General features: G+C 32.2%; 1 protein-coding gene and 2 pseudogenes across 1 annotated transcript; 1 reads left to right on the plus strand and 2 right to left on the minus strand.

The window, feature by feature from the left end:
• LOC114731308 (rust resistance kinase Lr10-like) overlaps nucleotides 1-15,668 on the minus strand; it is a 49,897-nt pseudogene that overhangs the window by 17,540 nt on the left and 16,689 nt on the right.
• On the minus strand, nucleotides 736-1,305 carry LOC114731317 (rust resistance kinase Lr10-like). The gene has a single exon (XM_028918453.1). It carries the CDS (start codon nucleotides 1,303-1,305, stop codon nucleotides 736-738), a length of 570 nt encoding a protein of 189 aa, XP_028774286.1.
• LOC114731294 (rust resistance kinase Lr10-like) lies at nucleotides 5,902-13,104 on the plus strand (annotated as a pseudogene).

Here is a 15,668-nt window from a genome sequence, read left to right on the forward strand (position 1 = left end):
TGGTCTGCATTTGAAACCAAAACATCAGGATTCAGATGTAATATATTCTTCATAGCACTTTACATATTCTTAACTGGAGAGGGAAAAAATAGTCCAGAATTGAGGGCTCTCTTAGGAATTTGACTGGTAAATGCCAATTTTCATAATATTACGAACCACAAAACTTAGAAAGAGATAGAGAGAAAAGCAACACGATCCAAAGATCCTTAAGTCGATACCAAAGAGTTCCTAGCATATTGGCATCTCCATCTCAAAAAGAAAATAAACATTGATCATATAAATAATTAAAAAGGCTTCCATATATTTACATATTGCATTTTCTATATATACTGGAGTGACTGAAGACTTAAAACTACAAAATTAAACAATGACAGAACCATGCTCATTGATCAGAAGGAAAACCAATATTAATATTTGACATTTATTAACTCTCACTCTGCTTCATGGATTATTTCTAAACCTTGCATCACACGTCTAGCAGGCTCGTTGGCTCTTGTACTTGTTGAAGGACCTTCAACGTCAAAAGGATTAGGAGGTATTGGTAATTTGTCTCCTTGTCCTTCCAACATTTGAACCAACACCCGCATTGATGGTCGATCCATGGCATGCCATTGCATGCACCACAGTCCCACTACTCCTATTTTTTTGTGTGGCAATTATAGCATCCTCTTCTTCCTCAATATGAATTCTTGTATCTTCCCTTCCTTCTAAAATATTATAGATCGATTTAGGATATTAGATGTGGGCTGCATTTTCTTCTGCATCATTGGTGATCATTCTCCCCGCTATCACTTCAAGTAGAAGCATCCCAAAACTATAAACATTCGCTTTGTGAGACACATTTCCAAAGTTTTGAGAGAATACTTTAGGAGCTATATGACCAAAAGTACCTCTGGCATTAGTTATTGACACTATACTTTGATTTTTAGAACATAATTTGGCTAGCCCAAAATCAGATATTTTTGGAGTGAAATCACTATCTAATAAAACATTTTGAGGTTTTATGTCAAAATGAAGCATGCGCTTCTCACAACCATGATGAAGATACTCAATTCCTTTGGCTATGCCTAAACCAATTTCCTGTAACTTTTTCCAACCAGGAAAGTTTTTCCTTTGGCCAAGTGAATTTATGAAATTTTGTAATGAATCATTTGGTAAGTACTCATAAACAAGCGCTCTTCTAAAGCCATCAGCACAGAAGCCGACTAAGCGAATAATGTTGACATGATGGATTTTGGCCATAGTTCCAACTTCCCTGATGAAGTCTTCACCATTTCCTATTTCAGAATCAGAAAGAATTTTCATTGCAACTTGGAACTGGGATGAAATTTTTCCTTTGAACACAGCACCAAAGATCCTTCTCCTAACTTTTCTTTAAATTGATTGGTAATTCTCTTAATTTCAGCATAAAAATACCTGGTGGGCTCCAGTGCTTTATAATCTTTCAAAAACTTGTCAAGTATTTCCTGGCTTTCTTTCTATGATTTGTAAGAATCGATGATGTAATGAACTGCAACAATAATGGCTGCTAGAAGAAATGAGCCCACAATGACTCCTGCATATATAAAAACTCAAATTTAATAGAAAAAACTATACTTCCATTGGAAAATTCCAAGCTCAATTTGAAAGCTAACCTCCGGTTAAAAACTTGTTTGATGAACCTGCAAAATAAATTAACATGATATTGGTCAGCTTTGCACATTCACTCAAGTACTTATATATTATTATATTTCTCTATTATTTAAATTTAGGATAACAAAATTTGACAAAATACAACTTGTTATTTAAAGTGCACAGTTTAATAAGATTTTCAATTAAAGCTATGAATGTCAAGAATCTTAAAAATTTTAACATTTGCTTGAAGACAAATTTAGCCATAGAAATATTTTTACGACATACATAAAAACAAAAATTTTAGGTCATAAAATCTTTTTAAAAAAAAAATTTAAACAGTAAAAAGTTCATCTGACACTCTAATTTAAATATTTTATTTTGAAGAATGCTATTAGATGAATATATACTTTTACAAAATTAAAAAATGTGTCGTACTAAAAATGTTACAAGTTCCTTACCTCCTACCAGAGGGTACACAAATACGTAGCGAGCTACGAAGTCCTCTGATAATAAAACAACTATGCTAGTAATAAATAATATGGGGGATTTCTCCTAATTATAAATAATTTGCATATAGGGTGAAATGTTTTACCAATGATGGACTTTATCAGTTCTTGATTAAGTTATTATGATGCAAACCCATTTTCAAAAGACTCGATCCCAACACTATTCAAAACTCAAATGGGCAAGTTCACTCTTGATTATACATGTAAAGGAATCAGATTAATGTTTACGTGGGCTTCGATTCTAAGGGACACTTATAGCAAATTCTTTTCAGCCTGGAAGGTATGAACAGGACAAGAGTGAAGATATGTGGACAAAGAAAAATGATAGCAAGGGATGTGGATTAAGTTTGTAAAGCCTCTCTCTCTGTGTGTGTGTGTGTGTGTGTGTGTGTGCGCGTATAAAAATGATAGAGTCGGACAGACTCATTTGAACCCAATTCCAGAATCGGAGAATTTGCCTGATTTAAGTAAGGAAAATGCAAGAGTAATGAAGCTACAGTTAGAGTTTAAGGACTTGCCTACTAAACAGCGTAGATGCTTGATTTCGTTGAAGTTTGATATTCCTTTCCACCCAAAAAGTTCAAAGCCATAAAGAAGCATATTGTGGGTGTCTGTGCAGGACCAAGTCTGGTTGTTCTTCGGAGCAGGCGCAGGACGTCATGTATATCAGTTCTATACCAAAATCATCGTCTAGCCCCAAGTCACCGAGAGTTTTGCTGCCAACATTCACATGTGAATACAAAGAAGAAGAAGCTACAGAGCCATTTGAAGTTTTGAAGCAAGGGGCTGTGTCCACCAACACGGGGGAATGCACTGGTTTCTGCACCTTACGAATATCATACTCTTTGTCAGTTGATTCGATTCAAGTTCCACATAAACACCATCGAAAACGGATGGAATAATGGTGGGGCTATATGGATCGTCCCAATAGCTGAAGTTTAAGTCTGTTAAAGAATAGCCAGGCAAGGAAGGGTGATCCGACTCTACCACACGAGTATTTTTTGGGCTCTTCCAAAAAAAAAAATTTCTATTTTTTTACCATTAAATTCTACATAGTTTGATATTTTATTTGTAGAAAATGGTTCAATTTCTTTTTAATTTAGAGTGCTACATCTTTAAAAAAATCATAAAAATTTGAAAACTAAACCATTTTTTATAAATAAGATGTCCAATATCACTCATTTTGTATAGAATTTAATAATAAAAAGAACAACAAACAAAAATTTGGGAAGAGCCCAAAATTAAAAGGAAGCCGGGGGCATCACCAAGGGGTAGCTTACACCCCGCTCCGCATGACTCATCTTAATAAGAATTTTGATGCTTTCCATGTTCATGTGAATTTGTATATCCATTGGAAGCGACAGTTATATGAATGAATCCATGGTATGGTCTATCATTTAGATTTGTTCAGAAAGCAGACCAGATCATACCTGTGTCAAAGCATGCAGTTTCATTACTAATGCTGCTATTCTTGAAGCCGCACCTTCTTCCCGTTGATTCGCAATGTTTACGCATAGGATTAGACCACTTCAGATGAAGACTGTAATCATCTCTAAAAATCTCTCCTGGGACGGATGAAATGTTAAATACGTTGGTGCAAGACAAAAACGGAAATCGTCTGATGTATGTACTTCATGAAATGGCATATACGTGATGGGTAGATCTGCGCTGGCAAGTTGAGATTAATTTCACATCCTCGGAGCTTTTCGGCTGCGAGCAATTGAAGACGGTGAAGTTGTCGTCATCATCCTCAAGAAACGACCTGGCTTTGAGCTGGAAAGGGGAAGGAGGAAGAAGAGTGAGGTTAGGGAGATGCAGAGAGAGGCAGCCATGAGGATCATAGAGCTGAACAATTTGGCAAGTGTAATCAATGTGTGTGACATTGAGTTTGATTGAAGGAGGTAGCTCAAGGATAGCAAAATTGGTCAAGGAACATTGTAAACCAAACCCAGGATAACCACACTCTTCAGGTTGGCGTCCTGTTATCCGGAAAGCAAATCGAACAGCAAGTTTTCCACATTTTGCTTCAGGTTCTGGATAGCTACTTCAGCTTCCTACAGATTCTGAGAACCCACCTATTAGCAACAAGCAAATGATGAAGAAGGGGTTTACTGTTGAAGTTCTCATCATCTCCACCCTCTGGCTTTCTCCCAGTAGCTAAATGAGTTAATTTAGATTTTTGTTTTGTTTTTGTTTTTAATTTAGTCTTTGTAGTTTCAAAATTCTTTAAGACTTATCAAATTTAGGGGTGTTTAGTAACCTAAAAGTACTTTTCAAAAATATTTTTTTATAGATCGAGATAAATTACTCCATATGTTTATTTCATATATTATAAAAGTACTTTTCAAATCATAATTTTGTTTCTATTCAAATACCTTTTTACTCCTTAAAGTTAACTAAAATTTATATAAAAGTCCCTGGCAAGGCAATGTGGGAAAATGAGACAGTAATATACTGACAAGGTCCACACTACCACGATTACTTTGGTTGAATGGTAGATCTGTTTCTAACTACGCATGCATTCACTTAAGCCTCTGTTTTCATAGTAGTAGAACAGAGCCTTGGGGGCATTGCTCATTTTCTTTTTCATTAGTTAGATCATTTTTTTATGCAATCATTAGGTATATCATTGCTTAACACTCCCTATAACGTGAATTAAAAAAATTAATTAAATAATGAGAGGATACTTCTCTCAGATTTATCTTATAGTGTTGCCATAACTTCTCTATCTTATACACTCTGTAATTTAGCTGCGGTGTTCTTGACTTAAACACGTGTGTGTAATTTGTAAAATCCATTAATGGAATCCAAAGGCATTGAAGGAACAATATCATCGAATGAAGACTTGTACAAAAGGTATTTCACACGGTCAATAACCTTTTGCATAGAGAAGCAAAGACCAAAAACCAGACTCAAATGAATGAAATGATACGACGGATGGTGCGAACATGGACGAACTGGCTTATGCATTTTAAAAAATTTTTATGGAGCCACCAAATCCCTTATGTCAAACACACAAAGTAACATTTAACCTTTTTTAGAAGAAGTTTGCTGTATTCTGAGGGCCGTTTTACAAATTCTGAAGTTATAGGGACTAAATTAAAAACTGGTGCAAAGTACAAGGAATAAGGGTCTAATTTTACTGATTACGTCCCATAATATGCCTGCACAATCCAGATAAATCATTGAAGTGGGCTCAGGTGTTGGCATCAGGACCATTCGGGCAGAAAAAATGCCAATGTCATGATGATAAGAAATAAATGGTTGAGTATCTTCAATAATTATGCCGCGTACAGCCCTTTGTGTGTAGTACTGCGAAGCTGCCAAACTCGTGCCATCGTCAGAAGCATTCCTTCAGGCAAATTTTTGATCGGATGAAATATGTAACTGAGGACTCGGCTTTAAACTTCATTACGGAATTGTAATCGCTACTTACTCTTGAGTCTAAGGTAAGAAACATGAGTTATAGGAACTAATTAAAAATTGATGCAACTAAACGTCCAATATTCCTGATCTCCTCACATGACGTACCTGCATGATTCAGATAAATCATTGACAGTCGACCCGAGTCTGCAACTGCTTGAAGATAAGGAATATATGGTTGTGGATCTTTAGTTTATGTAGTTTATTGTCCACTCTTCAATATATAATTATGCAGTTACGTCAGAAGAAATCCTGCAGGCAACTTTTGGATCTATGAAATATATAATTGGGACCAAGCTTGAAGGTAAGAAGCATGTGTTGCTCAGCAGCACAATTACTGGTGCCGTTGTTTCTGATAATGGGATCCTACGAATCATGCAAGGCATCAGGAGATGTTAATGTTAGGAGAGCTTGCCGGCTAGAAGACTCTCCGAAGGGGTGTGGTGTCCCCATTTACGAGCTATCTTGCGAGCAGAACCAATTATTAATGCTTTTGAAATCTGGCAATGTTGTGTTCATTAATTATAAGAATAGTACGATCCGAGTGAGGTTATATTTACAATTTCCCTTCTATTCAATGTGGCCCTAGCTATTTGCTCAAGATATAAATTGACATCACCTCTCACTTTCTTTGCTTCACAGCCCTTATATTATCCGCCATCATTTTGTTAGGTAATTCCTTGGCTTGAACCAAACAATAAAAGTGACGTGTTAGTTCGAGATAGAGGGCCAGCCCCCACATTCTAATTTTTTTTTGTTTTTTGTGTTTCTCTTTCAAATTTTCTTGAGCAGTTATACTTTGCCTTTGTAGAGGAGTTTTTGGGATTGTAATTGTCATTGGTCTGTCGATCTATAAATGGCGACGAAGACATCTAGCAGTGCATGTCAACATTGAAGAATTTCTGCAAAGCCACAGCAGCACCATGCCTATAAGGTACTGCTATAAAGAAATCAAGAAAATGACAAAAGGGTTTAACGTAAGACTTTGGAAAGCAGGCTATGGCGCTGTGTTCAATGGAAAACTTCGAAGTGGCTGTGATGTGGCTGTCAAGATGTTGGATAAGGGCAAAGGCAATGGTCAGGATTTCATCAACAAAGTTGTTATACTTGGTAGAATCCACCATGTTAATGTGATGCAACCCATAGGTTATTGTGTAAAAGGATCAAAGCGTGCTCTTAGATATGAGTTCATAAAAAATGGGTTGTAACATACTTTTTAAAATATATATATAAATATATAAAATTAATAATATTTTATTAATATATATATATAAAAAGAGAAATGGCTTTCCACCAAATTCGGTGGAAAGCCGGGGGGATTTGACTTAGAGAAGAATTTTGAGGGAGGGTAGTAAATCAGAGAAAAAAATAAAGGAAGAGTAATTGATGAAGAAGAAAGAAAAAGAAAGGAAGGAACGGATGAAGGAAGAATGCTGGGGAGGAGTAATAAACGAAGGTAGAAAAATTGGGAGTAGTATTAATTGAAGAAGGAAAAAGGGCGGATGCAGGTTGAAAAAAAAAATCTAGGGGACGGTTGAAGAAAAAATAGGATGGGTGTAGACATAAGAAAATCGAGGAAGAGAATTAAATGTCATGATATTAAATACCTGCGGCCTTTGTCTTCCTTTCACTTTGTGCGAGAAGTAGAGAAAGAGAGAGGGAGAGGCAGAGAGGAAAAGAGAGCAAGCGAGCTGAATTGCAGAGTACGTGACAAGTTTTAGAAATCATTTAGGTACACAAAACTATTTGTTTTTGTCAAATTTTCTATATATTTATAGCTTTATATTATTAGTATCATTATAATGTTGAGAGAAAATTTTACCATTTGAGTATGGAGTAAATGTGGAGTTTTGATAATATATGAGCATAAAAATTTAAAGATACATTAATAAAGAATTTTAATCAGTTTATATTTGTTCAATGATTGTTTTGAGAATTTTAAATTAAGATTTTAGCTAAAAAATTTGTTATTCACAGATATAGAATGTTTTTGCTGATTAAATTAAAATTAAATAATTTATTTGGGTTATTAAATATATTATTGAGATTTTAATTAGTCTGAATATTGAATAGGTTAAAAATATATTTTGAAATAATTTTTGAAGGCTTAAAAAATTATAAATTAAGAATTTTATAAAATTAGATAAAGTTACAATTTATTTATAATTCAAAAAAATTTGTCTGGTTGGAGAAAAACTTTTAAATGAAACTATAATAAATAATTGAGATTTTAATATATTATATTTTAAGAAATATATACATATATATTTAAGTTATTAAATTTAAATAGCCTTATATATTTTCAAAATAACATTATATCTATTATAAATAGCTAGATCTGGGAGTTTATGTAATTTTAGTTTAGAGAGTAGTCTTAAATTTTAGAGTAGTTTTGAAATAGTTTTGAGTTTTATATTAATAAATCTTTATGTGCAATTTTGTAGACTCTTAAGAATTTTAAAATAATTTTTGTGTGAATATTTAAAAGGGATAATTAATCTACAGCTCCTTATAGTTTCAACTAATTTTGAATCAGGTCCTTATAGTTTTTTTCTTTTTATCAGGTCCTTATACTTTCACCTATTTTTAATTAGGTCCTTGTATTTATTTTTCTTTTTATTAAGTCCTTATACATTCACCTTATTTTTAATTAAGTCCTTGAATTTTTTATTCTTTATTTTATAAATTCCAATAGTACTATTATATAAACATAAAATAGTACATATTATTTAATATTAGTTTATAAACAATAATATTCTAAAGATATTGAATTATTATAATGATTTTAATTTTTTCAGCAAAAAAATTAATTGTTCTAAAAAAATTTCCTGAATTAATTAATTCTATTACTTTTTTATTACATAATTATTAATTTAATTTAATTATTAATATTTTATATTTCAGTATTAATCTATTTAATTAAGCTTATATTTAATTAATAAATAAAAATTAAAACTACATGGACCTGATTAAAAATTTAGTGAAATTATAAGGACTTAATTAAAAGAAAAATAAATACAAGGACCTAACTAAAAAAAGATAAAAGTATAAGGATCTAATAAAAAGAAAAAAAACTATAGGGACCTGATTCAAAATTCGTTGAAACTATAAGGACTTGCGGATTAATTAACCCTATTTAAAATTTATAAGTTAAAGAGTACCAAGTAATTTTGAAAATTCTTTCATGTACATGTGAATCGTGTATGATTATATTGTGGATTTACAAATTTTTATATCATACTGAAATATAATATTATGATTTTTCAAATACATGTTTTGATATGTTATTTGATTTTGTTAAGATTTATTGCTATTATGATCAATATTTAAATATATTGATAGTTATGGAATTATTATGAGTTGATGTTAAATGGTACATAAATTTTATTGCTATCTTATTTTTAGTAATATATTTGAGGATATATTTATAATGTAATATTATTTGCATATGACATATACATTGTTGGGCTAAGGATAGAAAGAGATTTGCATGGATATAAATTACCACGTGATATGCTATCACTCGGTGCACAGTAGATGACATTTGTTAGGGCTCCTTCTTCCATATTTTCCTTTGGCCTGGAATTTATTAGAGTTGTGGGACATGTGACACCTCCTTATCTGCAAAGGAGAGGAGCCATAGTCCGAACTTGAGCTTTTATATCTTGGGCCGAATAAATCTCTAGTATCGGTAAGCTTGGAATAATTCAGTAAAATGGGTTAGTTCCTATTGGACTATGTGTTAGCCTATTGTAACACCTTATATAATTATATCCATATACCCGACAAAATATTTCATATAAAAATCCATATGTTACTAACACTCCAAACAATTCATAATTTCAAAATAGTTCTGACATAACAACAAAATAAACTATTAAAGTCTTATAGTCATGACAATTAAAAATATAACATAGTATGTGTCCGAAGAGCACAAAAGCATTCACGGCTCACTCTATTGGTGCTTTCCCTTGATTCCTACTAGATCCTTTGCTTGAAAATTGTTAAGATAGGGGATGAGATCAAACGTCTCAGTAACTACTGAAATTCTAATATATACAAGCAAATCATATATGATAATAAAAAAAATCCGTTTATATGTGTTTGTGTGTATATATATATATATGAAAACTACGGATTTGATACATTCAACTCAATTATATTTTTTTTTAACAATATACTAATATCATTTTTCTAATGTATCCAAAAATAATGCAATATGCTGCCTCCCTTATATCACCGTCTACCCTTATACTGCTGACTAGAGCCATAGATTAACACATAGTCTGATAGGAACTAATCCATTTTACTGAATTATTCCAAGCTCACCGATACTTGAGATATGTCCAGCTAAAGATGTAGAGCTCAAGCTCGGACTATGGCTCTCCTCCTTTGCAAATAAAATAAGGAGATGTCATATATCCCAAAGCTCCATTGAATTCTCAGCCAAAGGAAAACATGGAAAAAAAAGCCCTAACAAGTGTCATCCACTGTGCACCGAGTGATGACATACCACGTGGTAATTTTATATCCATGCAATCTCCTTCTATCCTTAGCCCAACAACGCATGTCAGATGCCAATAATGTTACATCATAAATACGTCTTCAAATATATTAAAAATAAGATAGCAATAAAACTTATATACCATTTAATAGCAACTCATGACAATTCCATAGCCATCAATATATTTAAATATTGATCATAATTAATAGTAATAAATTTAAACAAAATCAAATAATATATCAAAACATTTATTTAAAAAATCATAATATTATATTTTAGTATGATATAAAAATTAGTAAATTAACAATACAATCATACACAATTCACATGTACAAGAAAGAATTTTCAGAGTTACCTAGTACTTTTTAGCTTACAAATATTCACACAAAAATTGCTTTAAAATTCTCAAGAATTTACAAAATTGCACATAAGTATTTATTAATATAACTTCAGAACCACTTCAAAACTACTCTAAAATTCTAAGACTATCCTCTAAACTAAAATTACATAAATATATATTAACTCTCCCAAATTTTGCTATTTATAGTAAATACGATATTATTTTGACAATAAAATTTTCATATAAAACTATTTAAATTTAATAACTTAATTAAATATATCTTTATTACCCAACATATAAATATTTTATATTAAAATTCTTGATTATTTATTATAATCTCATTTAAAACCTTTTCTTAAACCAAACAACTTCTTTGAATTATAAACAATCTGCAACTTTATTTAATTTCACAAAATTCTCAATTTACAACTTTTCAAGCTTTAAAATATTATTTCAAAAATATATCTTTAACCTATTTAACATTCAAACAGATTAAAATCTCAATAATAATCAAATAATTCAAATAAATTATTTAACTTAAATTTAATCAGTAAAAACATACTGTAAGTCTAAATAACAAATTTTTCAACTGAAATCTTAATTTAAAATTCTTAAAACAGTCATTGAACAAATATAAACTGATTAAAATTCTTTAACAATGTATCTTTAAATTTCTACGATTATATATTGTCAAAACTCTATATTTACTTAATATCCAAATGGTAAAATTTTCTCTAAATATGATAATGAAACTAATAATATAAATCTCTAAGTAAAAATATGTATAATGAAAATTTGATAAAAAGAAGTATCTTTGTGTATCTAAATGATCCCCAAAGCTTATCCTAACTTTCAGATCACGTATTGTAGCTCTTCTCACTCTCTCCTTCTCTTCTCTCGCCTCTCTTCCTCTTCCGTGCTCTCTTCGTCTGGCTTGGAAAAAGATAACCGGGATAAGGGTATATAATACCCCACACATTTAATTTTTTGCACCACCCCTTCCTATTTTCTTCAACCTGTATTGTCCCTTATAATTTTTTTTCCAACCTGTGTCCTCCCTTTTCCCTTCTTCAATTAATACTATTGTCAATTTTTCCACCTTCATTTGCTACTCTTTCCCAACATTCTTCCTTTGTTTGTTCCTTCTTTTCTTTTTCTTCTCTTCATTTAATACTCCTCCTTTTTCAACCTTATACCACCCTTCTTTCCATTTTCTTTATTCTTCTAATTTACTACCCTCTCCCAACTTCTACTTTCAAAGTCAAATGCCACAACTTTCCACCAAATTCGGTAGAAAGTTGTCTCTCTCTCTCTGTTTTTTTTTTAAAAGTATGTTACACCTATAGCTCCAATCAGCAATATAAAGGTGGACGGTGATATAAAAGAGGCTGCATATTGCATTATTTTGGATATATTGGAAAATAATGTTGGTATATTGTTAAATTGAAAATGAAATTAAGTTGAATGTATACATCCTTGATTTTCATACACAAAATATATATACACACAGATATAAACGAATTTTTGTATATTATATATGGTTTGCTTGTATAGGTTAGAATTTTAGTAGTTACTGAGATGTTTGATCTCATTCAATTAACATTTTCAGGCAAAGGATCTAGTAGGAATCAAAGGAAGGCACCGATGGAGTGAGCCATAACGGCTTCTGTGCTCCTTAAGCACATGCTATATTATATTTTTATTCGCCACGACTATAAGACTTCGATCGTTTATTTTGTTATGTCAAAAAAATACTTTGAAATTATGACCTGTTTGGAGTGTTAGAAATACGTATGGACTTTTAAATAAAGTGTTTTATTGTGTATGTAGATATAATTAAGTGAGGTGTTACATGGGTCACTTGACAAATACACATTCTCTAAACCTAATGACAATGAACAATTCTTGAATCTTCATCAATTGTATGCCATTTCTCTTGGAGTAGCTCATGGTATTAACTATCTACATAAAGGATGCAACATGCAAATTTTGCATTTTGATATGAAGCCACACAACATTCTTCTCAATGACTAGTTCATCCCAAAAATTTCTGATTTTGGCCTTGCCAGACCCTATCCTACATATTATCGTGTCGTATCTCTAACAGCAGCAAGAGTGACTATAGGATACATAGCTCCTGAACTATTCTATAGGAATGTGGGTGGAGTTTCTTATAAAGCCAATGTCTATAGTTTTGGAAAGCTATTGTGGATATTGTTGGGAGAAGGAAGAATTTGAATGTGCTGGTTGAACATTTAAGTCAATCTTACTTTCCCTTCTAGGTATATGATCAACTAAACGAAGGACATGAAATCAACATAGAAAATGCAACAGAAGAAGAAATGAAAGTGGCAAGGAAAATGATGATCATTGGGTTGTGGTGCATTCAAACCAAGCCTAGTGATCGTCCTTCAATGAACAAAGTTGTGGAGATGCTTGAAGGAGAAGAGCAAGACTTAGAATTGCCTCAAAAGCCTTATTTTTATCCGCAAGATTTGCCTGCAGTTGATGATGATGATAATAATTCATGTTCAATGATCACATCATCTGAGCCTGAAGAATGTTCCTCAATGGACGGAATTGTAGAGATGCCAGAGGGAGACGAGAAAGACACAAAATTGCCTCAGAAGTGTCATCAATATGCACTAAATTTACCAACAATGGAGAGAATCCAAGTCCCAAAATCTTTCAGGTTCAACAAGTCTGTCTACGCTTAGAACCATGTTTAATTAGGATATGAGATATATATATATATAGCGTAGTAAATTTATGTTGGATACCAGCGATCTACTGATCCCAATATATATTAATCTTTGTTGAGACAAGTGATGCTTCCAACAAGTATCTTTGCTTTTGTATCAGAGACCGCAAATGTGAATAAGAAGTTTTTTTTAGGGAAAATGACAATAAAATACCACCTGAATTCTAAAAAGACAAATAAGGGACCTGAATAAGCAAAATGACATATAGGGGACTGGGTATCAATCTGGAATTCAGATTTTTGGCCAAAAGACCAAAATGCCCTGTCTGAAAGTGAGAGAAAGGAGAGAGGAAGAAAGCGACGCAGTGAGAGAAAGGAGAGAGGAAGACCGACGGTGATGAAATGCGGGAAGAAGGAAAGAAGAATGTTGGAAATGCTATTATCTTACTCCTTCGCATCACTATTCTGTAGAGATTGTTGATTTGGTAGGTTTTGGTTGTGGGAAAGAGGATTTGTAGTGAGAGAGGGAGTGAACCTGCGGGGAAGATGAAGTGGAAATCAGAAAACAATGACAAGCAATTACGTTACGTAACTGCTGTCATATGTCTGCTGGTTTTTGGTAAATCCCACTACGTGAATGGCAAATCCCACTATGTGAATGGTAAATTTTACTATACATGTAGTTAATTATGAATTTTACAAAATACATATTGTGATTTACAACTTTTGTAGTGAAAGTGACTACTTTGTTAATGGGTTTTGTAACCTGTTTTCAGGAGATAAACAACTTGTTTGTAAAAACTAATAAAAGTGACAACTTTTGTAGTCACGTTGAATTAACTGGTTGCAAAAGCCATTTAAGAAGTGGTCATTTTCACTATAAAAGTTGTAAATATCACTGTGTGTTTTGTAAAATTCAGCGTCAAATTTTATTGATTTTTAGAAACAAGTTGCTCATCCCCTAAAAAGAGGTTGCAAAACTCATTTAAGAAGTGGTAATTTTCACTACAAAAGTTGTAAATATCACTCTATGTTTTGTAAAATTCAGCATGGAATTTTATTGGTTTTTAGAAACAAGTTGTCAATCCCTTGAAAAGAGGTTGCAAAACTCATTTAAGAAGTGGTCATTTTCACTATAAAAGTTGTAAATATCACTGTGTGTTTTGTAAAATTCAACATCAAATTTTATTGATTTTTAGAAACAAGTTGCCAATCCCTTGAAAAGAGGTTGCAAAACTCATTTAAGAAGTGGTAATTTTCACTACAAAAGTTGTAAATATCACTCTATGTTTTGTAAAATTCAGCATGGAATTTTATTGGTTTTTAGAAACAAGTTGCCCATCCCCTGAAAACAAGTTATAAAACCCATTGAATAAGTGGTCATTTTTACTACGGAAGTTGTAAATCCCACTATACGTTTTGTCAAATTTAGCGTGAAATTTTATTAGTTTTTACAAACAAGTTGTTTATCTCCTGAAAACAGATTGCAAAACCTATTAACAAAGTAGTCACTTTCACTACAAAAGTTGTAAATCACAATATGTATTTTGTAAAATTCATAATTAACTACATGTATAGTGAAATTTACCATTCACGTAATGGGATTTACCAAAAACCAGCAGGCATATGACAGCAGTTACGTTACGTAATTGCTTACCAGTTTTGTGATTTCCGCTTCATCTTTCCACTTCGATTCACTCCCTCTCTCACTACAAATCCTCTTTCCCACAACCAAAACCCACTAAATCAACAATCTCTACAGAATGGTGATGCGAAGGAGTAAGATAATAGCATTTCCAACATTCTTCTTTCCTTCTTCCCGCATTTCATCAGCGTCGGTCTTCCTCTCTCCTTTCTCTCACTGCGTCGGTCTTCCTCTCTCCTTTCTCTCACTTTCAGCTTTCAGTCTTCCCGCATTTCATCAGGGCATTTTGGTCTTTTGGCCGAAAATATGAATTCCAAATTGGTACCCAGTGCCTTATTTGTCATTTTGCTTATTCAGGTCCCTTATCTGTCTTTTTAGAATTCAAGTGGTATTTTATTGTCATTTTCCCTTTTTTTGGGGGGGGGGTTTTGTTGCTTTATTAGCATGAGAAGTTGATTTAGGCTTTCATTTTTATTTGATATGTGGGATAAATTATGGAAAGAAGCGCTTGTCTTTTTATGGTATGTTTTCCGAAGAATTGGTATAATATACTACTTCCGATTCTAAATATAAAAACTAGTTGACTGATTTGAATAGATTAAGAAAATAAGTTAAGTTAGTTATTTGTGATAAATATGTTTTGTCTTTCCTAAAATATCCTTGCTAATCAAATGTATGAGTTAGAACTACTATTATTAGAAGGATTATCTTTAAAAAAATAAATAAATATGAGAGACAAATTGGATTAAGATTTTATATTTACAACCAAAATAAAAATCAAATAAAATTTTATATTAAGAATTGGAGGTAGTATCATTTATCAGTAAAATCAGATATATATGTCCTTTAAGGTGTCTTGTCTGGCAAAGAACAAGTGTTGAAATCGCATATCTCTTTATCAAGTTCCTTAATTTATGACGTCAATATGGTCTGTT

The sequence above is a fragment of the Neltuma alba genome, unplaced genomic scaffold (assembly GCF_004799145.2).
Source record: "Neltuma alba isolate B1F8T4 unplaced genomic scaffold, ASM479914v2 tig00012821_pilon, whole genome shotgun sequence".
NCBI lineage: Eukaryota > Viridiplantae > Streptophyta > Magnoliopsida > Fabales > Fabaceae > Neltuma > Neltuma alba.

Coding starts and splice junctions, on each gene's coding strand:
- LOC114731317 (XM_028918453.1), bottom strand. CDS start 1,305: ATGAAAATTCTTTCTGATTCTGAAATAGGAAATGGTGAAGACTTCATC.